This window comes from Euleptes europaea, chromosome 6, assembly GCF_029931775.1.
Source record: "Euleptes europaea isolate rEulEur1 chromosome 6, rEulEur1.hap1, whole genome shotgun sequence".
Classification (NCBI taxonomy): Eukaryota; Metazoa; Chordata; class Lepidosauria; order Squamata; family Sphaerodactylidae; genus Euleptes; species Euleptes europaea.
The window spans coordinates 88,140,260-88,167,566 of record NC_079317.1 but is presented as its reverse complement, the minus strand read 5'-3'; the positions used below and the strand labels follow the sequence as shown (position 1 = coordinate 88,167,566).

The window sequence follows — 27,307 nt, the reverse complement described above, 5'->3', positions numbered from 1 at the left end:
ATTTGAATGTTCTCAGGCTAAAGACCTTTGAAAAAGTCTCTGAGTCTCTTAATGGGCATCTGCTTTCACGGTATGGCCCAGATAGCTGACAGCAATGAATTCAAACCAAGTTCATCACCGTCTTTGGGCACAGCAAGGGCCAAAGAAGTGGACAAAGAAGAAGCTTTGCAAATGGAAGCAGAGGCTCTGGCTAAGATGCAAAAAGAGAAAGTGGTAGCCTGTAGTAGACAAAGCATTGGCACTTTAAGCAGCTCCTGGCCAAATGTACAGTCCCGCAGAAAACAGGACTATGATCTAATGGTGTTTCCAGAGTCTGATGTCAAGAAAACCATGGGTGACAAGTTAAACACCATTGACATAGAGAAAATTACCCATGCTGAGCTAGAGAAACTCTTGCTGGAGGACAGCTTCGAAGCCAGCAAGCCACCTACGTTGCCACCGACTCCTATTATAAGTCCATCATTCCCTTCACAGTTTTATGCTAGCTCTGCTGCTCAGTGGACAACTGGGTTACCTGGGCCTTCACCTTGCAGTGTACCTTCTATTTACTCTGCACCTTCTTACAGTAAACAAGTTGGTATCTTTCAGAATGGCTTCCATCCAGGTATGTCCTCTTACCAGTCTACAAAGCCTGTTTATCTTGGTCTTCCAGAGAGGTCGCAGTATATTTCATACTCCTTGCCAGCTGCCACAACTTTCCATCCACAAGGAAGCTTGCCTGGATATCATCCAACTCTTACACCTGAAATGGCAAAAGTATTTGATAAGATAGCAAGCACTTCTGAATTTCTAAAAACTGGGAGAGCAAGCACAGACTTTGAGTTGACTGATGCTAAATCTACAATTAGTTTGCCAAGTTCTGAAAGCGTCAGTGATATTAGTAAATTTGACTGGTTGGATTTGGATCCTTTAAGTAAACCCAAAGTAGACAGTGTGGATATTTTGTACACTGCAGAAGATTCTGGAAAGGTGACTTGTAGTATCGTTGTTGAAGATCCTTGGGACGCTGTTCTGCAACAGGAGAAATCCACAGGAAAATGCCTTCTTGAAAGAAAAGTTAGTGGGAAATCTACTTCTGGGGCTACTGTTACAAGAAGCCGGTCTTTAAACATTCGAACTGCTCAGCTTGCTAAGGTACAGGGCCAGTCATCACAGGTAAAATTTATTCAGAATTTTATTTTGAATCTGAAATTTATCATTGCTTGCCAAAGCTTATAAGTTGGACAAAAAATAATGATTTTTCTGTTCTATTTAAACTTTATTATGGTGTACTGTGTGTATAAAGTTCTGTCAAGTTGCATTTGACTTATGATGACCTTGTAGGGTTTTCAAGGCAAGAGACACAGAGGTGGTTTGCCATTGCTTGCCTCTGTGTAGCAACCCTGGACTTTCTCCACCTTGCTTAGCTTCTGAGATCTGATGAGATCTGGGTAGGTTAGACCGTACAGGTCAGGGCATTGCTACTGTGAGACGGTGGGATACAAATAAAATAAATATTAAGATCAAAGAGAAAATCTTAAGAACAAGATATTTTAACTATTCCTTTTAAAATACTATCAAATTTTCTAAATATAAAATAAATAGAAAAATATTAAAGCAAAACATTAACCTAAATCCAAAGAAATTTAACATGAGTGGATAGATTAGGAGTCCCCAACAGTAGCCCGCAGGTGCTAGGGTGCCTGTGGAGAAGGCACCCGCTCAACATTTTCAGCACGTGGGTGGGGCCAGGTGGGGGATTGGCCAGAAAAAAAAATGCTTCAGTAGCTGCTGCAGCCATAGCACATAGATCTTCACTGCTGAATGTAAGCAGCTCCAGGCCTTGACTGTCATCCTCCCTGTTCAGCCCGGAGGGCAGAGAGACCGAAAAGCCCACTGCCACACAAGCTAGCAGGTTTGGTCTGGTTGTGTGTGCTCTGCAGCCCAGCCGGCCTGAACAGGAGAAGGACAACAAAGCCCTTCCTACCAAAACCTACCACCTGGCTTTTGTTCCTGTATTGTTGATGCAGCCTGGGACAAAAGCTGGCTAGCCTGACCAATTTATACTGTTGCCAATTTTTTCGTGACCCCCACATTCAGTTATGGGGTCGCGACCCACAATTTAAGAAGCTTTGATATAGATGATGAGAAAGTGGTTTCAAGACTATTGCTGTAGTATAACACTACTACATAAATACTACAACAATACTACAGTATAACAATACTATAGCAATAGTAGTAGCACCTGAGAGACCAACAAGATTTGGGGGGGTATAAATTTTCAAAAGGCAAAGCTCCATTCATTAGATGTAGTATAGTTGGTAGCTGCGCTGTAATAAGATACTTTGGTTGAAAACTAAAATACTTAGTTTTGTTTCCACTGGCAGGTCTGCGTTTGTGTTCTCCCTCTCAATTGAGACTCATGCAATAAGGCCTTCCTTGTCATTCCTAATTCGCACACTGGTAGTAAACTAAACGAAGAATAACTCCCTCTTCTATCAAGTTTCAGAAGCAGTGTGTAAACATGCTTAGTTAAAACTGTTTCCAAAGCCTTTAAAGTTTTAAAAAACCTTTTAATGAAAGATGAAGCTCTGTGATCTCTTGCTAGAGTTGGGAAAACGAGATGTTTACGTTGTATGCATAAGCAAAGCGCTATCTGGCATAGGAACAAAGCTTTATAACTCAGCAGGACAAAACGTATCAGGCAAGTTTACTTGAAGAAAGAAGCTTGGAGATCTAGTCTATTCACACTAATTCTCAAAAACGTTGTGTTTTTACTAATAAAGTCCACTCTCTTCTGAAGAGACAGACATATTAACTACTGTCCATTCTTTAGGATATCCACGTAGGATCTTTCTTGCATATTTTGTATGTCATGAGTTGGTACGTTGGGTTGGTGAGGATTGATCAGTTCATTTGTATGCTTAAAGTTTTTTAGGCTTTCCTACAGAGTTGAGAATACTGCTGATACCTTAAATCATGAACTATGTCTGTAATCAGGAACTATGTCAGTAGTCAAACCCTTCCCCATGGGACAGTGAGTGTCTCATTGTCTTGACTACTGTTTTTTTTATTTACAGTTGTGGTTTTCTTTTGGGGGGGGGAATTCTAATAGAAGTATTGGCTTGATGTAGGACATATGAAATCCATGTGTTTTTTTCCTAATTTTATAGCTACAGAATATAATTGGTATGCTGATTCAAACCATTCATTCATCCATCCATCCATCTCAGCATTCTGTATAACAGTTACAGGGATCTGCCCATTAAATGGTGCAGATCCCTGTATGTAAAAGTAGTTACTATTTAACCTAAATTAACATCATGTCGTCTTGACATTTTTTAGATTCCTGTAGTGTCTTGATTAATTCCTAATTATTTGCATTTCTATTTAGGAGGCTCAATGGTAGCCATCAGATTTTAAAATTGTGAACTATAGCTCTGTCACTTCCAGACACTGCATTTCTTAGAACTTGATGGAATGAAAAATTAGAAGTAGTTAAATCTTGCGAAAATCAAATACTCATCAAACCTAAACATGCTTCAGTGAAAAGTTAACGTATTAGCATAGTTGAATTTACTTGGAAGTAAAATGGATATTGCATACTTTGAAGTAGGAGTGTTTATTTAAAAAATAATCGGAATCACCATTGCTAATTAAGATGCTTGGAGGGTGAAGAAGCTGTATATTTGTGTGTATTTACCTGTCCACTTCTGTTTGCAGATATTAATATTCCTCTATTGGTGGCTGAGTTCATGTGTGTTAAAAATTTGAGGTAAACAACTAGCTGTATCCCACTTTAGGACACTGCAGCCATTTATCAACGGAGACTCTCACCACTGCTCCCCTGCATTGAGTGCTCTGTTGAGCCTCTTAGTGGGTTCTGTTGTACTACTTACAACATTTTCATGTTAGCGTAAAAAGTAAACCATTTCAAAGCAGATGTGCCTTAAAAATGTTCTCCAATTTTTCTGCTGTGGCTGCACATAATTGGTAGCTCGTAGCTACAACCCAGAGTAGAGTAGAAAGGCTCTCCACTCTATTATTTGGGATTAGGATATAAAGGAACAGTGCAGTTTTTAGCTTTTCTCTCACTAAAGCTTGTGGTTAGTAACACTCCATTGTCTTTGTGTCTCCTGTTTGAGAGAATACATTTACAGTACAGGCTGCTTGCTTAAAAAAAAAAGTCTGTAGAAGATTCCAGTTCTGTTTGGTTTGCTATGGTTGACTTTGGCATGATAATGTTCCAGTGCAATTACTTTATCCTTTTTCTGAAGTTTGGGGAGTGTACAGGAACAGAGAACAGGGATAAACTCACTACTACTATAGAATTCTACACACCACTAAAGAAAGTGTGTGAACTAGACTAGTGCAGGACAGGTTTTTTGAGAGAAGATTTTTAAACGGGTCTTTAAAACCCAGCAGTGTGTTGTTTTTTTAAGTAGGGGAAAAACTAATAATCCAGACAAAGCAGAAGTAACACTGGTGTGAAAGGCTGATGTTTTAGAAGGGCTTCATTTGCATTGGGTAGATGGAGTAGAGTTGGTGTTTGAAAAGCAGGTTAAAGAGGGAGCTCATGAACTGAACCTTGTGGTTTGGAAACTAGTTTATACAGCGCCAAAGAGTGCCTTCTATCAACCACATTTGGTTCACCCAACTCTCTTTCCTTTGAGTCAGCCAATCTGGCCATGCTAGTGCATGTTTTTGTAACATTGTGATTAGAATATTGTAATGCACTCTACATTGGGCTGCCCTTAAAGAGAACTAGGAAACCACAGCTAGTTCAGAATATTACAGACCATTTATCTTGCCTGTTTTAAAACAGCTACATTGGCTGCCAGTTTGTTTCTGAGACAATTAGCTGTGATACCTTTGCCAGGTTTTTTGCTGATAAAATGTCGCGAATACGCTCTGACCTGGATGTCAGTTGTAACACGGACACACCAATGGACAGGACTAATACACAACCTGGTTTATGCATTGACCCTTTTGCCCCAGTTTCCATGATGGACGTCTACAAGATCCTGGGATCAGCGAAGGCCACTACTTGCACTCCAGATCATTGCCCGTCCTGGCTGCTAAAATCATGTAAAGACTACATCAACAAAGCCTTAGTGTCTATTATAAATCAGTCACTAGCTCGGGGCACCTTCTCTCCGCCAATCAAAGAGGCAGTGACGCTTCTGCTACTTAAAAACCTTCCCTACAGTAAAGCATTGTGGCCAGTTCTCGTCCAGTCTCTAACCTGCCCTTCTTGGGCAAAGTGATTGAAAGTGCAGTAGCAGACCAACTCTGGGTCTTCTTGGATAACTCATCTGCTCTAGACCCTTTTCAATCTGGCTTCATGCCGGGCTATGGGACAGAGAAGGCACTGCTAGCTTTAGTTGACATCCTCTATCTGAGTGTAGACAAAGGGTATCCCTCCTTGTTGCTCTTATTGGACTTTGCAGCCTTTTGTTAAGATGCTTGGAAGCCGAAGTAGGTATCAGGAAATGTGCATTGAACTGCTTCAAATTATTGCTCACAGATCTGACTCAGAGGGTTGCTGTGGGAGACCAATTGTCATCTGTGTGGAGTTCCACAGGTTGCAGTCCTATACTCCATGCTTTTCAATCTCTATGCGAAGCCATTAGGACAAATCATTCATAGCTTTGGGGTTGGATATCATCAATATGCAGATGATATCCAGCTCTGTATATCCTTACCCAAATTCCCTGGTGATACAGTAAAGTGGAATGCCTTAGTAATACTTGCTTATGAAAAATACTGCATTCTATGGGTTAGGTCCGAAAAGGCCTCTGTGTCAATGATACAGTAGTCTATTATGTAGCATGGGCGAGGGGAGAAACGTATGCCGCTGTGGCATGATCATGTGATACAAATGTGCTTAAAATTGGGGGGAAATGTATGATTAAAATGCTGGAAAGAGAAGTGGCACAGGTGGCTAGAACTATGAAGTTAAAGCAGCTTCTATTTTAATGTTCATAATTTCTTTTATGAGTTATTCTTCACAAACTTTTTCTAGAGATTGATTTGGGAATTTGAGCCTTTAATAGCAGCTGTATAAATGTTCAAGATTTTTAATAACACGAAGGTATTCCACAGACTCTTGAAGTAAACTACTGCATCCTATTTCCAGAAGAATACCATTAATTTTTATGTGTTAGAAATGTAGAAGCCAGAAAACTAGATAGCTTTAAACTTCAACATTGTGTGTTCAACTTCCTTTAGCAGGGATTACGGATTATATTCCTTTCCTTCCAGTTTGCTTGGATTTGAGAGGGACAGAGCCACTTGGCATGTCTTCCAGTAACTATGGATTGGTTAATTGTCCAATGTGACAGAAAATACTACTAAATCAGTAATACATTTAATCTGGATGCTCAATATAATTTTACTGTCAAATCAAGGCAGTCTCATAATGTGTACTAGCAGCTATATACAACCACTGATTGACTTATTTATCCCTACATTTCAGACTGACAGTGGGACCACTAACCTTCCAGCAGGAAATAACTTTCTCAAAAATGTTGAAGGGCAAAATCAAGAACAAGCTGCTTTTTGTGACACAGTTGCAAAGTAAGCATTCCTTCAGTGCCAACTGATTCTTGGCATTTGCAAATGACATGTTCTGTATCATAATATGTATCTTTATAAGGAAGTCAATATCTGCTCTGGTTTCATTCAGTCACAGAATAAGACTTAGATGCTTAGATTATTTGACTTGCATTGTTTCAGGAAGCAAATGTCTCTTCTGCCTTTAACTTTTTCTCTTGTCCCATCAACTGGAGTACAAAACTACTGTACTAAGGACTGATTCCTGAATGTAAATAAGAATATTATTATTATTATTATTATTATTATTATTATTACTTACTTACTTACTTAGATTTACATCTCGTCCTATCTCAGCCATATGCAGTTGTTGCAATTCCTTTATTTTTAAGATGTCACAATACTATTAAATAGAGGGAGGACAGATGTGAAGTTTACTGCATTGTATGCATTAACAATTCCCAAATTAGCTGAATGGAGTAAACTATACAAAGTATACAAGCTTACATAAACATGTTTACTGTTTCATATTGCTTCGAAGATGTATTGTAGAGGATGCTGTTATTTAGAATTGGGATAGTATGAGATTTGTCGAACATGTGGACAGGTGGTCAAGGATCAGCCTGATAGGTTAGAGAAGAAGCAAGTAAAATGCTTCTTAAAGGTAAAGGTCCCCTGTGCAAGCACCAGGTCATTCCTGACCCATGGGGTGACGTCACATCCCGACATTTACTAGGCAGACTTTGTTTACAGGGTGGTTTTGCCACTGCCTTCCCCAGTCATCTTCCCTTTACCCCCAGCAAACTGGGTATTCATTTTACCGACCTCGGAAAGATGGAAGGCTGAGTCAACCTGGAGCCGGCTACCTGAAACCAAATTCCATTGGGATTGAACTCAGGTCGTGAGCAGAGCTTGGACTGCAGTACGGCAGCTTACCACTCTGCGCCACTGGGAATGCTAAAATTAGCCATCTAATTATTTGCTCAAAATAATCCCTATCTGTTTGAAGGAGAATTCCAAACAAGTAGAATTGCAGCCTAATGCACGTGTTTGTTTGTTTTGGCTGACTTAGTGGGAATTCCTTTTAATTGAAGAGATTTTATTTCATATTGTTTACAGGTTGAGGACCAAGTTTTCTTATACTGATTATGAGACAAACTCAGGCTTTGTCTTGAGTCCAGTCTTGTTGCAAAGAAACATCAGTGGAGAGAATTCTAGCATAAAGATTTCAATAGAAATTGAAGGTTTCCAACAGCCAGTAACATTTACATGTGATGGTATGTATTCATTTTTATAGATGTTCCAGTAGTTCAGAAATTAAGTTTACAGTTCCTATGATGACATTATAAATTGAGACACATGAGAATAGTCATTATTCTACAAGTTATTTCTGCTTGTAAATGTTGTAAAAGGTTCCTATTTAGTGATATTATCTGGTTTAAATCATTAGGGAACAAGGCCAGTTGTTACAATTTAACTTGTTTCAAATCTGCTATTAACAAAAAAGCCATTTCATTCGACAGTCTGGTCATGCTTATATGTTTTGTATCTGTTGATGTTAAGGGGAGCGGAGCTAGTTGGTACAAAAGCAGCGTGCAATGTATTTTCTTGCTAAGATGTTGGATACCATCCCATCAAAAAATGGAAGAACTTCCCTGAGATCTCTGCAGAAGTGCAGGGGCCTTTTGGGCACTCTGTATTTTCCAATGATCGAGGTATCTACTAGCAGAAAGAGAAACTGCCTTTCTGGTTCTTCTGTGTAGAGGACTCACCGTATCTAAACTGGAGTCTGGGCTGCTGTGGTATCACTGGATGCGTGTGATTCCCAGTTGACTGGAGAGAATCTTTCCTAGCACAGGCCTCCAATAGCGATCTAAAGGCTTATCTAGACTAAGACGTGCTATTCAAATTATTTCAAGATTTTTTAAAATCAAGTTAATAATGGTAATATATAATGAACAAAATGTATTGCCCTTGTAACTGGAAGTTGAACAATTTGTTGTGGTTCTCTTGTAGAGAAGTCTGAGAACACTTTCCTGTATGAATTGACCTGTATTCTGGACAAATGTCTGTTGAGCCTTTTTTTTTCTGGGAACGGCCTACATTTTAGAGCAGACATGAGAAAGATGCTGGCCATCTGAACATATTTCTGAGCCATCATATCCTACTTTTAGCTTCCCCTCCACCTTGATCTTCAGAAAGAAACAGGATAGTAAGCTTGACCAGCAGATCAACCTTATGACAAGGCATGTCCTCATGTGGCAAAGCAGAATAAAAATTATACACTTATTAACACTCACTCGAAACCCAATATTAAACTGAAGAATCATCAATAATCAGCACTGAATTGAACAGCAACTGTTGTTAATTTCTATTGTCATCTGTTACTTTTTCCCTTTAAAACAGCAAGTTCTCCAGTTGAGCTTATAATAATGCAAGCCCTTTGTTGGGTACACGATGACTTGAATGACATAGACATTGGCAGTTACATACTGAAAGTTTGTGGAGCAGAAGAGGTTTTGCAGAAGTAAGGATAATTTCCCTATCAATGTTTAACTGTAATGACTTCTGAAAAACTTAGTGCTGCATTTATAAAAGCAAACCTGTAAACTGACTTGATTTCTAGTTTTTGTGAAAAAGGTAACTTATCAGCAAGTGTTAAAGTATTTGTTTAAATATCAGTGTTTAAGCTTGGTTATCCTGATAGATATGCTATTATCAATGCATACATCTTACTAGTTATTAGAAATTGTCAAAGATCTTATCACCTTTTTGTTGCCTAAACAAACATGGTTTACATTCAGTAGGGGGCAGGCAAAGATTTCTTAGGAAGGAAAATAACCCTGGATGTAAGACAACCCCTTTAAAAACATTACACACAAGTCTATTTTAATTACTGTACATAACGGTAACTTGTACATTAATTAATGGCATCTCTCCCCCCTTTCTTTTCTTGATGGCACTAGAGAAAAACCCTAGTCTTTCTTTCAGGAAAATAGGGTATATTAAGTCCATTCTGCTCTCTTTCTATATAGTTCGGGCTATTCTGATTTATACAGTAGTTGTCAAAGTGTTAGAGCTCGATCCAAAACACCATGTGGAACAATGCTTGTGGAACAGAACTGCCCCCACTCTCAACCCCCATTTCAGGCTTCAGACAGTTCTGGGTGAGTCATGTAAGTCGCCTAGTGTTTACTGGCAGGCCTGGCCCTCATGAGTCTTCCCTCAAAGGCCAAAACTGCTCTGGAAAGTGTCCTCCCCCCCCTGCTTTTTATTGACAAAAACCAAGGCTTGAATGATGGCAATACTGTTGTGGTAGCCTAGCAACTTCCACAATGGCCACTGAGATCTCCTTTCTTAAAGGTACAAGTACTCCTATTGTTATTATTGAGAGGGGGGTAATCCCCAGGTATTTTTTTTTTTTTAGATTTCAGATTTTTCTGCAAATCTGGCACTGTTCTGAAGTTCTGCCTGTTCATGTTCCTAATCTTAGTATTATTACTATGTTTCAAAGATTAAGAAGTTTTGTCTCTAATGGATTTTTACATACTTTGCAGACCAAAGTATTAAAAGATTGTTGCTAATTTTTTAAAAGATAGGTGACCTCAGCATTTATTTCTTTAACAGTAAGCACAGTATAGGCAGCCATGAATACATTCAGAACTGTCGAAAGTGGGACACAGAGATTAAACTGCAGCTCTTGACCCGAAGTCTAATATGCAGAGATCTTGCACGAACAGTAAGTACAAAATAATCACACATTCTGAAAATTGTTATGGTTTACTGAGTTCATGAATATTAAGTCAGTGTATATATCTTGTTGTCTTTAAGTCTCGGAATGGTGTAAAATATATTGTATCTTATCCATAGATAGCAAATGAGGATTAGAGATCACTGGTAAATCTCTTACATGAGTATAAGAGTAGGAATAAAATATGTTTGTTTGGGTAGCCTGCTCTTGGAAGGCACAAATCTGACAAGGGTAGACCTCTTTCCCATCAAGATAGTCCATGGCATATTCATCTAGTTTGTGGCAGCCCCTGCTACAGTGTTGATTCCATTATCTCTCACTGCTCTTTCCCAGTGTTTTTTTCAAATTACTCCTCTTGTCCCCTGCACTTGGGCTTCCTTTGTGTGTGTCTCCTCCTCTCATGGCAGCCATTTTGTGTTTGCGCCCACCACCTTGTGTCGAAATTCCAAAAGTGCCCACAGACTCAAAAAGGTCGGGGACCCTTGCAGTAGACTAGCACAGCTATCCCTCTGAAATTGTTAATTTTGTACCTTTTGAACTGTTTTGCCTTTCCATTTTTAAATTGCTTTTAATCAAATGCTTATAAAAGTGAAGAGGACAGGCAAGATTTTCCAGTGAGGAGTCTGCGGCACCCTACAGGCCAAGGCAGTTTTGGTGGCAGGACATGATACAGCATACTTTACCAGACACTCTGTTTCGAGACTGAAGGGGGGGCTAGTAGTAGAATGCATGCTTCGCTTGCAGAGTTCCTTAATTCAGACTCTGGTATTTCCATGTAAATGAATAATTGATTTGGCTTGGAATAATCCATAGTTGAAAGCTAGTAATCTACTGCCAGTCAGAGTAAATAATGCTGAGCTAGGCTGCAGTCCTATGCACATGTACAATCCTCTTCTGGCAGCTGGCCAGAAGGGTAAAAAGTACCAATCATGCCAGTGGAAAATTGGCCAGTTGGTGACCTTATTTATTGGTTGCCAGTGATCTGAGCTACAGATTGTGTAATATTTTCCAGTCCAAGTTCAAGACATTTTCCCATTAAGCAGAGAATCAAATATTTTTTAATCCTTTTGCCATTATATTTATTGAATTTAAAGATTTCCTTCCCTTATAATAAAACAGACAATAGTCTTGTTGAGACAGGATTTACTGTTAATTTTTAGAACTGTATTGATTGCATGTTTCAATTTGCTGGAAACAGCCTCTGAATTTTTAAAATTATAAATGTATTAAATGATCCAATTAAACACCCATGGAGATGAGCTGCAAATAGCTGTGTCTATGCGACAAGATCAGGAGCCTCTTGAAATGGTGGTGGTGGAGGAAAGTTCTGTCAAGTCGCAGCCAATTTATGGCAACCCCATAGGGTTTTCAAGGCAAGAGACCAACAGAGGTGGTTTGCCATCGCCTGCCTTCGTGTAGCAACTCCAGGCTTCCTTGGTGGTCTCTCCTGCAAGTACTAACCAGGGCCAACCCTTCTTAGCTTCTATTGGGCAAGCCTGTGCCATCCAGGTCAGGGGGCTTTCAAAACTGTAGCTATCAAAACAGGCCGTGGAAAAAATTGAGAAAGTACCTGTATATGTGCCTAAAGTTTTCCCGTAGATCCTGACCTCTGCCTTTTAAACAAAGCTTATAAAGTTGGAATTGGCCCTGTGATGAAGCTGAGGACTAAGACATCCGTCATTGAGAGTTGTGTGTTCAAAATTGCTGCTTCATTCTAAGAAAGTGACTGGAATTTGGTACTGTGAGCAATATCAGCAGTAAGTCTTAAGCATTGTACACTCCTATATATCTTAAAGGGCACTTTCACACATGCCAAATAATGCGCTATCATCCCACCTTCAATGCACTTTAACGATCCTTTGCAAGTGGATTTTGCTATTTCACACAGTAAAATCCAGCTGCAAAGTGCATTGAAAGTGGACATTCGGCATGTGTGAAAGCGCCCTTCAAGAGAAAGCATGGCAGAACTTTCATTTTCAGACTTAACTAATCAAAAAAGCAATTCACTGACCATACTTTTGCACATATAAGAACAAGGTAGAATATGGATAATTTCTTCTAAAAACTTTTTTTTTTAATCAGGAAGATGATGAGACACCTATAGATTTAACAAAGCATCTCTACCATGTAGAAAAGCTTTTCAGGGAGAGTATTCAAAGGTGAGCACCGTCACATATGTAACTTGGTAATTAAATTAATTCCTGGTTGGAGTAATGTCACTATATTTGACTTGTATAAATGGGTCCACTTCTGTTTTTCCAGTCACTCTCTTGAAGAGCTGTTAGAAGCTTATCATAATCAAGTTGACATGCTACTTAAAAATGAGGTAAGCTGCATCTTTAAACTGTATTCTAGTACCACTGAGGGCATCTTGGCCATCTTCTGGTCACTGGGTGTGTGTGGGGGGGAGGTAGTTGTGAATTTCCTGCATTGTGCAGGGGGTTGGACTTGATGACCCTGGTGGTCCCTTCCAATTCTATGATGTGATTGAATAGCATGGAGGATGGGACTGATCCTTGTGGAACACCTTAAGTTCCTTTCTATTAGCCTGAAAGGTATCATCACTCCTAATGTCATAAAATATTTTTCACTACTTTACTTCCCCTTTTTTTTTAAAGCTGGTAATGATTTTTCCAATAAATTTCAAGTATGTTCATCATTGATATTATAATTTGGAGGTGGTGGACTCCATACCAAATCTGTGAAGCAGCAGAAGCTAGGATCGACTCAAATTCTTGAGAAACTGCTTTAGTTCCATGGTCTTGACTTTGGTAGCTGAAGGCATCAGGGCTGGCCCTACAATGGACTGGGGATAAGGCATTCCTCAGTGCACTTGATTGGGGTGGGATTTAAGAGATGGAACTTTAGAGAGCAGTGGTGTAAGCTAGTGTTTGATTGCTGGGAGCCACTGTGTAGGCACAGCAAGGCTCTCCTCTCAGTTTGTGCTGGGAGTATTGCTGTTTGGTACTCCGCTGGCTACTGGAAACCGATATATGATATAACCCTCTTCCAATTCTGCTGGTAGGCATATAATATTAAAAGTACATCCCATCCCTACAGCTATTATCCCAGTTGGATGGGTTTTGGGGGCACTTGGGAAAGAGAAATTGCTGAAGAAAAGACCCAGAAACAGTCTGGTTTGAGCTTACATCCAAATGTTTATGCTATGCTATAACTACTAATGGGATGTGGACATCCTGAAGAGACGTCTGATCCTTTGCTCCTCCAGTGGCAGGCTGCCAGAAAAACTGCGTGCTTCCTTCAAGCCTGCAATACTTGGGTAAATGCCCCCTTTGTTTCAGTGAGCTAGGCTGTTCTGGCAGTTATTTGGTTATAAAACTTGTTTGTGTTCATAAATGTTTGAATACTGTTGATCTAGCACTAAAGCATCCTTATTTTTTTAAGTTTTAATTGCTGGTCGTGTGCTTCTCTCGTCAGAATCAACTTAAAGCAGTAGAACAGATCATTAAGACTGTTAAAAAAATTTGTTCTACATTGGATGGGGTAGAGACCCCTGCAATTACGACGTCTGTAAAGAGGTTAAGAAGAACAGTTAATCTTCCAAGGAGTAAAAGTCCTGAGGTAATTACTGCAGTCATGTTGTGTTCATAGCAAACATTCCAAACCCAGGGGAAAAAATCAACTGCTGGCAATTTGATAGTGAGTCACATACTTCTGTTACTTTCCAAAAGAAACACACTGCATGGGAAGGAAAATTCTTCCTTTCCTCCTCAGAAGACTGTGAAGTATTTACTTTGGAGAAGGCAAGGTTGATCTGTTACTACAGTTCCACCTTTTAAACTGCTTTGTCTGGTAAGAGTGAAAAGAACCGCCCAGTCCCACGTGCACTGCCGGCCATTCACAGTAAAGTGGGGACAGTGGGAAGGGCCCATAACTTGGCAGTTGGAAGAAAAGAATCCCTGGTTGATCTCTACAGACCTAAAGTGACATTTCATTGTTAAAATTGAGCTTGTTTGTTCATATTTGCAAGAATACTTTGCTAAACAGATCAACGCTTATGAATGTTTCAGGCATTTATAGTATAATGTGTCAAAGGCTTTTCAATTGTGGGGATGCTTACATTTTTTCACGTCATTTTGTACAGGTGCCTTTGCCGTCTTCTGATGATACCAGCAAGGATGCAGTTGGTAAGAGTGTATCTTAGTCTTTTGTCTCAGTGCTTCCTTTAGTTATTGTTTCCTAAAAAAATATATCTTGCAATCTAGCTTCGTCACAGCCTGCCAACCCTCTGCAAACAAGCATAGATCAGCTGACCTCAGCCATCTATGCCCTTCTCCACCTCTACTTGAATTCATGCAGCAACGCTGCATGCACTCCAAAGAATGATGCAAGCACTAAAGAAGCATGGACCACCACAGAGCACCTCCAGTTCACAATATTTGCTGCTCATGGAATTCTCAGCGGCTGGATCTCAACGTGAGTAGTTTGTTAAACTAAAATGTAAACACCCCCCCACCCCTGGTCTCCAAATGTGTACATCTAAGTGTTTTGATTTGTAACACTGTGTCTCTTTCCAGTTACGAAAAATACTATTTGGTTTGTTCTTTGACCCACAATGGAAGAGATCTGTTCAAACCCGTGCACTCCAAGAAAGTTGGCACATACAAGAATTTCTTCTATTTGATTAAATGGGATGAATTGTAAGTGACTTTTAGTTTCTGAATTCAAGTATTTTGATTTTGCTTGTTGGAATATTATATAATTATGAAGCACCGAGGTGAACCCTGGAAACTTTCCCCCTCTCTGGGATCACCGCATGATCCCCTGCCTGCTGAGACCCCCTTTCTAGGATAGAACTTACAGGCCTATATAAAGATTAGTATGCTTATCTCTTCAGTAAACTGTCCAAAAAGTTTAGACTTCCACAAGGGGTGAGCTTAGACTTCCACATAGGGTGAGTTAAGCCCAAACATTAGCAAAGGTTGATAATTACTGAGTTAATTATTTTATTCTATTTCTACAAACTTTTCCTATCAATTTAGAAAAACATATCAAAATCCTATCCCCTGAGCTCCACCCTGACTCACTGTCATCTCAACCCAACTGTTTCTTTCAACTATCCTGATCCCTTATAGAAATCAAATCATATTGGGTAATATAGATACTTAAAAGTTTATAATACTGTAATTATGTCAGACACCTATCTTGCCACTTCATATTCTAATAGCAAAGTTGGCCAAATCTTCGGTTACTTAAATCTAGTGACTCAAGCTGTGAACGGGCAAGACAGATCTTTTTGCAAACCTGAAAAGGGTCCCAGGTTTGCAGAAAAATCTGAAATAAAAAAAAAAAAAACATTGTGGGGGCTTAAAAAATTTGGAAATGATAAAAGGGGTGCCTGTAGCTTTAAGCAAGAGATTCCCTCGGCTGTTGCTAGGCAACCACAGTTTTCAAGTCTCACTTTCTGGCAGTAAAGACGGGGAAAGGACCTTTCCAAGCATATTTTGGAGAACTCACTGGGGCCAGGCCTAGGGTTTCCAGCTCCAGGTTGGGAAATTCTTGAAGATTTTGCGGTGACGTCTGAGGAGGGCAAGGGTTCTAAAAGGAAGATACCTCGGCAGGGTATAATGCCATTGAGTCCACCCTTTACTCCAAGGGAACTGATCTCTGTCATCTGGAGTTCGGTTGTAATTCTGGGTGATCTCCAGATGACAGAGAAATAACTGCTTTGGAAGGTGAACTGTATGGCATTATATATCCTGCTGAGTCGCTTCCCTCCCCAAACCTCTCCCTCCCAAGGCTCCAGTCTGAAATCCTGAGTAATTTCCCAACCTGGAGCTGGGAACCCTAAGGGGAACTGCTCTCTGTAGTTTGGAGATATGTTGTGATTTCAAGGGAGCCACTGCCACCGCTGCTGCTGTGGGAGGGGGAGAGGAAGGGCATGGGAGGCCAAGAGGGTGATGGGGGGCAGAAAGAGCAAGTGATGGAGGGGGTAGGAACAGAGAGGAAGTGACAGGCATGGGGGGAGAGATAGAGTACAAAAAATAGTAGCAGGAAGGAGAAAGAGTGAGAGAAAAGGAAGGGGAGAAGGGAAGAAGCAGATATGGGGGGAATGGGATAGCTGCTGCCACAGGTTTCTTGCTGGTTCCTACTTGTTATATCTAATTCTCAACATGGGACCAGATGTGGATCCGCAGATGGGAGCTGTGTACACAGAACTGAGATCTGTCTACAAATCCCAGGTTTGCAGAAAAATCTTTTTTTTTAAATTAAGGGTATTACCACACACAAAAAATTTAAAACTAGAGAAGATAAGCTAGGAAGCAGATCTTGGGACAGAAAGCTGATCTCATTGCCTCTGCAGGAGTGGGGGTGAAGGAGGTCAATAGTAGAGGGGAACAAACCAGACTGACGAGAATGGCAAGCAAGCAGGGTCGTGGGAGGAACAAAATAAATAAGACATTGTTGCTGTTAGTGTAAGGAAAAAAGGTGATGGGTAGCATGGCTGCAGCAGTGGCTGGAACAAGGAGGTAGCAGAGCAGCTTTCCCCGTCAGTCCATAGTTGCCAGCCAGCTAGGAAACAACGACAGACAAGCCATGGTGGCCAGGAGGAGGAAGCCCTTCTGCTGTTGCTTTCCCCCCTTCATTTATCCAAGCTACCACACAGGAGATAAAGTAAGCAAGCAGCGGTGCCTCCTCCTTCCCCACCTGCTGTTCCACCCCATGCCAGAGAGAGAAAGCAGGCAAGTGGGGGCAGTCCTGAAAAGAACATAGCAGCTTTCCCTCTCTGCTTACTTGTCTATTTCTAATTCTGTCAGATATGCGAACAAAGAAAAACTGTGATGTAATTTTCTATACAGCAGTCACTTCCATATAGGAAATCGAAAATCCTGTCTGAGGTTAGTCATGCATGAGACATTTGCTCAGGGCGAAAAGAGATGCTTGTTTGTTGCTCATGTAAACAATTCCCTATACAAATAGTGTATGAAAATTGATCCTACTTGAAGACACCTTCACATTAAAAAAAAAAAGGTTTTCCAGCAGTGTGCCAATGCATGACTTTTCTCGTTGCCCCCTCTATAATCCTTTTATTATAGTTTTTTGCTGGTTTAAGAGGGAGTTTCATGAGAGGTATGGTTTGAGAGGTTGTGGCAAAACAGCCCCCCTACATTTTTTTGACATTGGAAAAGTAGTACCGTAAAGTAGTATTTGAATAGTACTTTTCAAAACAAAGTAGTAATCCCTAACAAGCCAGTATTCTTCCTTTACAGGATAATTTTTCCAATCCAGATCTCTCAGTTGCCATTAGAATCTATTTTATGCATTACACTCTTTGGAATATTAAATCAGAATGGTGGAAGTTCTCCTGATACAAATAAACAGAGAAAAGGCCCAGAGATGTTGGGTCAAGTTTCCTTACCTCTCTTTGACTTTAAACAGTAAGTATAAAAATGTCTTCCTTGGCAAAATTGTATAGAATGTCAAGGTGCATACTTCATCTTAACAGTTGTCCTCTGTAATGAGTCTACATGGGAGAATCGAAGAACCCAGTCAAATTAGAAAGGAAAATACATTTGGATTCTGCAATAGGGATGCTAGATTCTTGCCACTTCCTAATCTTGAGCAGTATATTCTGGATGGCCCAGGCTGTCCTGATCTTGTCAGATCACAGGAGCCAAGCAGGGTCAACCTGGTTAGAATTTGTATGGAAGACCACCAAGAAATACCAGGGTCGCTACACAGAGGAAGGCAATGGCAAACCACCAGTGTTCCTCTCTTGCCTTGGAAGCCCTATGGGGTTGGCTGCGACTTGACAGCATTTTACACACACACACGCACGCATATTCAAGAAGTATTTCTTCTTGAGAAGCGTTACATCATAATCAGCCCACGGTGTAAGTGGTCTATAATGGATATAATTGTTTTGAAGCTGAGATAATTTGGGGTCCTAATTAAAACCTCCTTTAATCCTGTAGAGAAATTATTGAAGTAATTAAGATTTAGGAAGCCTAATCCAATGAATTACAGCTATTGATAATTAGGCCTTTATCAGGCCACTGCTAGCACATAATCCTGAAATTTCCGAGTACATTTTCCCCTTCATTAAAACTACGTCTACTAGGTATCTATTGGTCAGTTATTGTCCTGAGTATCAGATTGATTTGATGTCTTGCTGTTGTTTCATTGGTGACTTGTTTTAATACACACAGTTTAGTTGATTATATCATAATGCAAAGATAACTAATTCTATCATATATCGAATTCTAATTGATGGCGCTGTGGTGTCACCCAGAGCAAAGATAGGTGTTTTGGCAAACTGACCTTAAAAAAATTAGGGGGTTTATACCCTCCAAAAACAGTGATTTCACATGGGGGGATTTTCCAGCATGGTTTTGGGTTGCTATAGTAATCCAAAATGGCACCCAGCAGTGATAGCAAATAAGTAGACAAGGGAGCAGGAGAAGACGAGGGAAATATGAAGTACAGGGAATGCAGAGTGGGGAAGCAGGAAGACTGGCAAGGAGGAGGGGGAGACAAGGGCAACAAGAAGGGGAAAACAAAATTATTTTGAGGATAGTTGGGGGAGGAGAGAGTAGGAAAATGAAAGAAAGCAGGGAGGCAGGAATGCACAGAGTTGAAACTGTTAGAACGAGAAAATAAAGCAAGGGGGAAGCAGGGATCTGCAGAAGAAGGAATGAGAGTTTCAATCCTAGCAAGTCCTCATGGGGCCCTTTTTTCAGCTGTCAGGGCTAAAAGAAATGGCTGTTGCCACCGTTCCAGCAGCCGCACACTCAGCCTTGAGCAAGTGTAACAGTACATAAACTTTTGAGAAACTGTTTACAAATGCTAAGTAGTTAGTCTTTTAAATGCTTAGTCGTGCCAGAAAGTGGTGGAGGCAGATGTTATAATGAGGTTTTTGTGTGTATGGACCTCTGCATGGAGCACAGACATTACATGTTCCCTTATGTGTGGGGGAGGGGAAGGATGTATGTCTTCCGTTGCTAAAGTATCTGAACTGGGCCTTACATGATTCTCTAAAATGACATACTTTTTAATGTTGAATATAGTCGCAGTTGCTTATGTTTGCTCTGAATCTGGTTGTTTTTGTATGCAGACTGCCATCACTTTGTAACTGATAGGTAATTCTGCCTAATTGTTTTTTCCCCCCATTTGAATTGGAGTATGCATAATGTAATTGTTCTTTGTTTGGTGCCTTTAGAATGTTGACTTGTGGAACTAAACTTTTACACCTTTGGACAACTTCCACAAACATTGTGCCTGGAATAGCCCTTAAAAAAGGAAGTGTGATGGAAAGAATAGTATTGCAGGTAGGGATATTGCTTTGATGCCATTGTCTGGAATTCTGACAGCACCAATTAATGGTCCCTTTTCTAGTGACATGCATGTGTTCACACATAGGAATGAAGTGCTATATGTATTTTGTCCTTGGAGCACTTTGCAAAACGGTATTGGAACATACACTTTCCCCCTTTCTCGTTCTTGTATATGTGTACAAATCTGGAGGATTTGCAAGGGACAAAAGCTTCCATCCTCGTTTCTTCCTAATTGCAGAGTAATACAGAGCCACCTCCACTCCAGTCATTCAAGCAACCCCAAAGATGTACAAACATCTTGGGGGTTGCTTGAATGAGATTCAGACTTCAAGCTCTCTGTGTCTTATGAGTCTTGTTTGTTTATGCATTTTGTTTTCTTATGAACAGTGCCATGTATCACAGGTCATGTCATTTTGTAAATCTTGAATTTCTGTGAGTGTACCATATTTTTTAATGAAATGAACACATCTTTGTATAGGTGTGTCTATAATATTTGAAAAGGTAATATAAGAGGCCTGGTCTGCATATTGGTGGAATGGTAAGGGGTTGGATTGAGATAGCAAGCTAAAGTTCCTGTTGGTATTTGCATATTGGATTTGAAACCATCAGGAGGAGATTCCATGTTATTGCTTGCTTAGAAATGTATTTTTTTTATTTATTTAGGTTGACTTCCCTTCCTTACCATTTGATGTTATATACAAGACTCCACAAGCTGCAAATAGTTCCACGTGTTGTTCTATAGACACATTAGGAAAAGATTCAAGAGACCGTCTTCTTTCCATTTTTTCCAAAGAGGGTACTCTTGGGTGTGTCACATTGCATTGCTATGTATTTTGTTAACTTTGCTGTTCCCATATTTTTAATTTGCTGAATTTTGAAAATCTGTAACTTCAGCAAATTGTTTGATTGTACAGCATTTTGGCTATACCTTAAATTGTTGTCTTATTGATGCAAAATAATTTGCTTTTTATATCAAGCTTAACCCTTTCCCTTTTGGTCATAGGATTCCTTGAAGCATGACAAAATCCCTACAGCATGTATACTGCAATGTAGGAGGGCACGCAACCAACCTGTTGAATGTCATACATGACAAATCAGTTTAAAATGTACTTTTGTTGTACATATAATCTGGGCATTGACAGAATTCTAGGACAAATGTGGATGACCTTGTCTTTTGGGGAAGCTGATAGTTGGGACACTTTTTACCTTTTCAGCCTTGCTTGTAGCCTTGTATTTAGAACCAAGATTGCTATGGAATCCATGGTGGGTTAAGCTCTAAAATCTAAGTGGGTTAATTTATTTTCAACCTTCTTCTTTTCATTATGGGCCAGCAGACCCTTTCACATCTCTTGGAATAGCCCTGAGATTGTCATGTTCAGTTTCCCTGGGTATGTGCAGAAGGTGGAATTGGAAAATGTTTTTTCCTATGTCTTGGGAACTTACACATAAAGGACACCTGCAACAATCCCTTTTGTTATCATTGTTTAAAAATGTATCGGGTAAGGATCATCTGGATTGTTGGAGCAAGTTGTCATAAATATCTTAAAGACACCTGCATTTCATATTGCAAAGCATCAATTCTGGCACTGGAACGATGCTTGAAAGGTGTTACTTAGCAGATGGAGAACAGACTGAATCCATGTAAGACGCAAGTAGGGGCAGGCATTTGGAGACGGTCATGGATGGGGCTGGTGTACCCCTCCCCCAAGAGATCAAGTTTCAACTTGCCATCGGTTATAGACCCATCATTACTTTAGGAAACTCAGGTGATGCCCATGACAAGGAGCTTATCTATTATCTGATATGCTGTCTTTACCCTGTCCGGGTAATATGGGTCCTGCACCATTGCACATGCTTCTGTAAAGCTGAGGGTTAATTGACTACCACAATGACTTCTATATGACTGCCCTTAATTGTCCAGAACTTACATAATGCCTCTTGAGCTCCTGAATTTACAGGGGTAATGGGGGTACAAGGGAGACCTGTGAAGTTTGTTGGAGGGCATCCCATCCTTTCCCCCTGCTCACCAGGCTGCCCACTCACTAGCCAGCCTGTCTGCTGGGCTGCTCCCTCTGCCTGCCTCATGTAACAAGGCTGGTGTCTCCTGCCTCCCCCTCTCCACTCCGGGCTGCCACTCACCTGGCATAAGTAATGTGGTGAGGAAGACTTGCAGAAGTGCCTAGCCCTAGTGCAGAAGGGGAGATGGGAAGGAGCCCATTCCACCCACTTTGCATCTTAATCCTGCATACCTGTTGTAATACTTCTCCCCAAGTGAAGCTTGAATTACACTTTTCTTTCTTAGAGCATCAGTGAAATGTAACAGCGTTGTCTCAAATTTTTGGGTGTTTGTTTTTTTTCTTCTGAGAGAGCAAGTGGCGATAAAACACATTTTGGAGAGCCTTTAATTGTTGTGGCTACATTTATATTGCAATGAACTAATAAGCTGCTGTGATATTTTTTAAGACTGTCTAGAAAGAATAAAGCCTTTTTGTGGGAAAAGCGACGTTATTGCCACACAGATGCGAACAGTCTTCCAAAGGTGCTAGCAAGTGCCCCAAACTGGGACTGGACCAATCTCCCCGAAATATATTCAGTGCTTCAACAGTGGCCTCCCTTACCACCTCTGACGGCCCTAGAATTACTGGACAAGAAGTAAGTCAAATATATTACGACATCTTCTGTATAGACGTGGAGATAAATGATTCCTCCACAAAAGACTCACAAAGCCTTCAGGTTGGGAGAAATGGACACAGTCAAACATGCTTTCCTTAAGTGTCCCTTTAATGAGGAAGCTAGACTAAAGTTCATAGTTCCCTCACTTAAAAAAAAAAACTACTGCTAGCTCTGAAGAGGGAAAAACCGAGTACTTACTTTGGGAGGGGGATGCCTCAGTCACAAAGCAGGTTGCTAAATTTTGTGCATTCGTTTGCAAGACTCGCTCCTAGAGTGGGCCTCGGAAACTTAAATGAATATTAATCTTTTAACTTCTATGTAAGGAATTTTATGTTGTTGTCATGAGTTTTGTAAGAGTATATATTGTTTGGCTAGTGCCGTGTCAATAAACATTTACATTTGCCTTGAGGGATGGACTGTTCAGAACCGATCTTGTGTATATTTTGAAGTTTTGCAGATCAGGAAGTAAGAACAAGAGCTGTACAGTGGATTGAGGCAATAAGTGACGATGAACTTGTAGATTTGCTTCCCCAGTTTGTGCAGGTGAGGTATACTCAGCCTATGAAATGGGGACCCTTTTTGTTTGCATTTACCTTTTTTTAAACAAAATATGGGTTATTCATGGAAGACAAGACATTTATGTGGCAGATGTATCCAGAGCTAGTTTGCTATTTATGTGAAGCAGAAAGTTCTTGTGGTGTTTGGTTTAAAAGTGATGTCAGTCTTATGGGGTGGGGGAGTAACTGGGAAGAATGCTAGCAGTTTGCTTAATAAGTCAGTCATCTCAGTAAGCCGCCCTTCAATAAATTGGACTGTTCTTGCCATCAATAGACTTTGTTCCAAAAGTAAGGTTAAGTACGGTTTGTTCTGAAAGTAAGGTTCCTCTTGTCTGATCTCGATGCTGATACCCAGAAAATTTATCAGATTGTGAAATATCTAACGCCTGTAATGGCTGTAAAATTGTCACAACAAAATGGTTCTGTTCTGTGCTAAGCTTAAATGGGATCAAGCTGTTTTTGTAAAGCTGTTTCCCTTGTACAATGTAAATGCTTAAGACTGTCAATGAGCAATAAAGGTAGATGACGATTTTAAAAAAATATGTGAAGCCGGTAGATAGTGGTCTCATAAAGCAAGTAATTTCCCACTTACTTTACCCCGCCACATCCATTCTGCCCAAGTTGCCTATGCTGCTGCTTTAAAGCTAAACAAAACTCAGATAATGTATACTGTGTTCCTGTTCAGGATGACAAGGAGTGTCATGTAAACATATAGTGGACATATGAGCATGTAAAGCTGTGTCTTTCCCTCCTGGCATTAAGGGCCAAGAAAGAAAATCCTGGTGCCACAATACCATGAGACTTCATGCAGCCACCATCTTGCTGTGTTCTTCGTTAGTTAGATGCAGCAGTCGAAAGGGATCCTGGTTGCTAAAATAGTGCACCAGCAGTTGGGGGAGGGGGGCTTCTGGGGAAAAAATGCAGGTAGGAATTGCTGAGGCAAGAAGAAAGACTGGAGAAATATTTGAAAGGCTGCTGAAAACTGAGGTTATTTCTTCCTTCATTGGACTAGCTAAAAGTCATATAGAATTAGTTTTTTTTAATTAATGATCATTTGTGTCTGCAAAATATTTTTCACCTGGAATATCTCTAAAATTGCAGGTGTCTGGCTCTCCCAAAGCCAGCTGAGTTTGCCGTTAATCAGCATTATAACTGCGATAGTAACTCAAGCTGATTTTAAATCTTAGCCTGTTATTCTGTTGGGTAAAACCTTGATTTTGATTTTTTAATCTTTTTTTTTTTTAAATTCATAGGCACTAAAATATGAAACCTACCTGGACAGCGCTCTAGTCAGATTCCTTCTGGCCCGAGCATTAGGAAATATTCGAGTAGCACACTATCTCTATTGGTAAGAATATTTGCATCTCTTTTTTTCTTCTGCTTTAAGGCAGATTTAAAAAAATGGAATTAGCTGATCAGCTAACTAGAGGGCAGAAAGAGGGGAAGGAAAACCATATAAGGTGCCCAAAAGCAATTTGAACAGGCCACAATGCATTTTGTGGTTTTTCTTAGTCAGGTAAAGGTCCCCTGTGCAAGCACCGGGTCATTCCTGACCTATGGGGTGACGTCACATCCCGACGTTTACCAGGCAGGGATAAATTAATTGTAAATGCAATGCAAGAAAACTTCCAAACTGCTCATGCCAAACTTTCTGATATTAATAAGACACATTAAAATTCATTTTAGGATACTTTTAAGGTTTTCCTGTTTTATTTCCAGCATTGGTGCCTTTCCCTACCTTCCTGGTTAGCTAGTTTGAGAACCAAAGTGCATTACTGTTGAGAATCATAGTTCCTTATAGAGCAGAAAAATTGGTACTGCCACCACTAGAAATCATTTTTATTTGGATGTAATGAAAAAGGTGCTGTACATTTGCTTCCTCGTGTCCTTCTGGACTGATAGTCTGATGTAACAGGGTAGATTACAGGTCAGTAACCAGCACCAATGTTTACAGTCAGTCTCTCAAGTGCAGTCACAAACCATTCCATCATGAACAAGATGCGTTCCAGAGAAAATCGAATTAATCTAGTTTACAGAGGTTACCTACAGTGCATTCCTAAGAATACTTTCCTGGGGGTAAGCCCTATTGAGTAGACCTGTTCAGGATTCCTTGCTAAATCATAAAATGCTTGTAGCGGTACCCAAGTTACACGAATACCAGGTTTCAAGTATGGACTACAATTCAAATGTAAGAACAAAACTGTATGGTACCACACGTTTCTCTAAAGTTCTCAGGTATGATTCCAGTGTAGAACCTGAGCACCTCATGTAGCATGTGTAGTTCTGTAGAGGGAGACCAACAGGAATCCAAATGGAGATTCCTATTCCATAACGATGTTGATTTTCTCATGTCACTGTGCATACAAAGTAATGTATGACATGGATGGTATGTACATATGCCTAGTTTTTATTATCTTTTCTCTTTTTCCCTTCCCCCTTTTACTGCTTCTGTCACAAAGCTCTGTGATACATGAACCCAACCTAGGGACTTGTGGTACTTTAAAATTATTGCAGCATGTAACTGATAAGCTGGAGCTTCCTTCAGATGCATGAACTGCACACCTGAGATGTTATAAAGGGAAACAACATATTGTTTGTTTCTCTTTATAACATCTCAAATACAAAACAAAAACTTAATAGAAGACAGGCAGTGGACTAACGAAAATAAAGTAAAAGATCACATTAGATATGCGTGCACTTTACACGCACGTATCTAGCGAGGAACACATGTGTACTTGGGTTCCTTCACAAATATTATGTAATATTTCAGGTTACTAAAGGACACCTTGCATGATGTCAGATATGGTGTAAGGTATGAGCATATCCTTGGTGTCTTCCTTTCAATCTGTGGGAGAAGACTTAGAGAAGAGCTGGAAAAGCAGACAAGACTGGTACAGATCCTGGGAATGGTGGCAGAAAAAGTAAAGCAAACGAGTGGATCTGCCAGACAGGTTGGTCAAGCTCGTGGGTTTTGTGTGTGTCAGTGAGAGCCAGCTGGACTACCAAAATGTTTGGGTCAGTGTTCGTATTACAGCCCCACAGGATGGGGGTCCCTGAAGAACATTGTGTGTGTGTGTGTTAAGTGCCGTCAAGTCGCCTCTGACTCATGGCGACCCTATGAATCAAAGTCCTCCAAAATGTCCTACCTTTGACAGCCTTGCTCAGATCCTGCAAATTGAAGGCTGTGGCTTCCATCTCTTGTTGGGTCTTCCTCTTTTCCTGCTGCCCTCAACTTTTCCTAGCATGACTGTCTTTTCCAGTGACTCTTGTCGTCTCATGACGTGACCAAAATACGATAGCCTCCATTTTTACTGAAGAACATTACATTTTTTAAAATTAAATATATACACATATACATATAAATATAGACACAGAACAAAAAAGCCACTACACAACAATATAAACGAAAGAACCAAATAATAACCTTACATCCAGTATAAAAGAGGATACCATCAAGTTATGGGAAAGAAAAACAAAACTCACACAACAAAAAAGGGGAAGGGAAGGAGGAAAAGGGGATGCTTCTCTCTAAGATGGCTGAGACTTGACATATTCATTCCTTTTTAAAAATTACCCTCTGATATAACTATTCAATACCTTATCCAGAATTTTCATGTAAGGCCCTCTAACCATTAAAGAAAATTCTTTAATGAGCTATGCTCTAACCCTGCTTAACTTTTGAGATCTGACGAGATTGGGCTAGCCTGGAGCTATCCAGGTCAGGACACACACAGGAATAGAGCGTTTTTAATTATTTTCCCAAGAATGACCTTTACATATAGGAATAATTAAACAGTTCTTGCATGTATTGATACCTTTGTGAAATACTGAAAGTTTAGTCAATTTTTAATGTTATGTTATTGATTAACAGGTTGTCTTGCAAAGTGGAATGGAACGCGTGCAGTTGTTTTTCTTAAAAAACAAATGCCGTTTGCCTCTTAGTCCAAGCCTTGTAGCAAAAGAACTGAATGTCAAGGTATAGTGTGTGTCTAGATTTTCAATTTTATTGTACTTTATGTGATTATGCCTAGAAGGTGAGAAGATGAAAATTGATGCTGGTTGGGCAGTCTTTTTAACACTGTGTTCGTGTGGATTGGTTGAGTTACAAATTAAACTTAGCAAGAAGCCCAGGAAAAGGGGACAAAGTGATTGCAGAGCTCTTGTTGTAGATAGATAGTGGCAAACTACTTGGCATAAGGACAACCTGAATCTTTAAAAGATAGTTAGGAATATAGCTGCCCTGCCAAAGATTGATCTAGTCCAATTTTCTACTTCAACAGCAGCCAGCCAGATACCTCTGAGGAATTCATAGGCAGAACACATGAAGCTGCCTTATACTGAATCAGATCCTTGGTCCATCAAAGTCAGTATTGTCTACTCAGACCAGCAGCGGCTCTCCAGGGTCTCAGGCAGAGGTCTTTCACATCACCTACTTGCCTAGTCCCTTTAACTGGAGATGCCGGGGACTGAACCTGGGACCTTTTGCATGCCAAGCA

General features: G+C 40.2%; 1 protein-coding gene across 1 annotated transcript in view; it reads left to right on the top strand.

Annotated features, from left to right (window-relative positions):
• The first annotated feature begins 51 nt into the window (after positions 1 to 51).
• Positions 52 to 27,307, top strand: part of PIK3C2A (phosphatidylinositol-4-phosphate 3-kinase catalytic subunit type 2 alpha) — a 46,024-nt gene continuing 18,768 nt past the window's right edge. The window contains exons 1-19 of the mRNA XM_056851145.1: positions 52 to 1,155; positions 6,458 to 6,558; positions 7,654 to 7,811; positions 8,941 to 9,061; positions 10,162 to 10,273; positions 12,368 to 12,444; positions 12,548 to 12,611; positions 13,724 to 13,867; positions 14,391 to 14,433; positions 14,512 to 14,722; positions 14,824 to 14,946; positions 17,518 to 17,685; positions 19,467 to 19,575; positions 20,245 to 20,387; positions 22,045 to 22,233; positions 22,704 to 22,797; positions 24,065 to 24,159; positions 25,582 to 25,762; positions 26,683 to 26,787. Of these exons, the coding sequence (XP_056707123.1) occupies positions 52 to 1,155; positions 6,458 to 6,558; positions 7,654 to 7,811; positions 8,941 to 9,061; positions 10,162 to 10,273; positions 12,368 to 12,444; positions 12,548 to 12,611; positions 13,724 to 13,867; positions 14,391 to 14,433; positions 14,512 to 14,722; positions 14,824 to 14,946; positions 17,518 to 17,685; positions 19,467 to 19,575; positions 20,245 to 20,387; positions 22,045 to 22,233; positions 22,704 to 22,797; positions 24,065 to 24,159; positions 25,582 to 25,762; positions 26,683 to 26,787 (3,342 nt within the window). The remainder of the gene's footprint in view (positions 1,156 to 6,457; positions 6,559 to 7,653; positions 7,812 to 8,940; positions 9,062 to 10,161; positions 10,274 to 12,367; positions 12,445 to 12,547; positions 12,612 to 13,723; positions 13,868 to 14,390; positions 14,434 to 14,511; positions 14,723 to 14,823; positions 14,947 to 17,517; positions 17,686 to 19,466; positions 19,576 to 20,244; positions 20,388 to 22,044; positions 22,234 to 22,703; positions 22,798 to 24,064; positions 24,160 to 25,581; positions 25,763 to 26,682; positions 26,788 to 27,307) is intronic.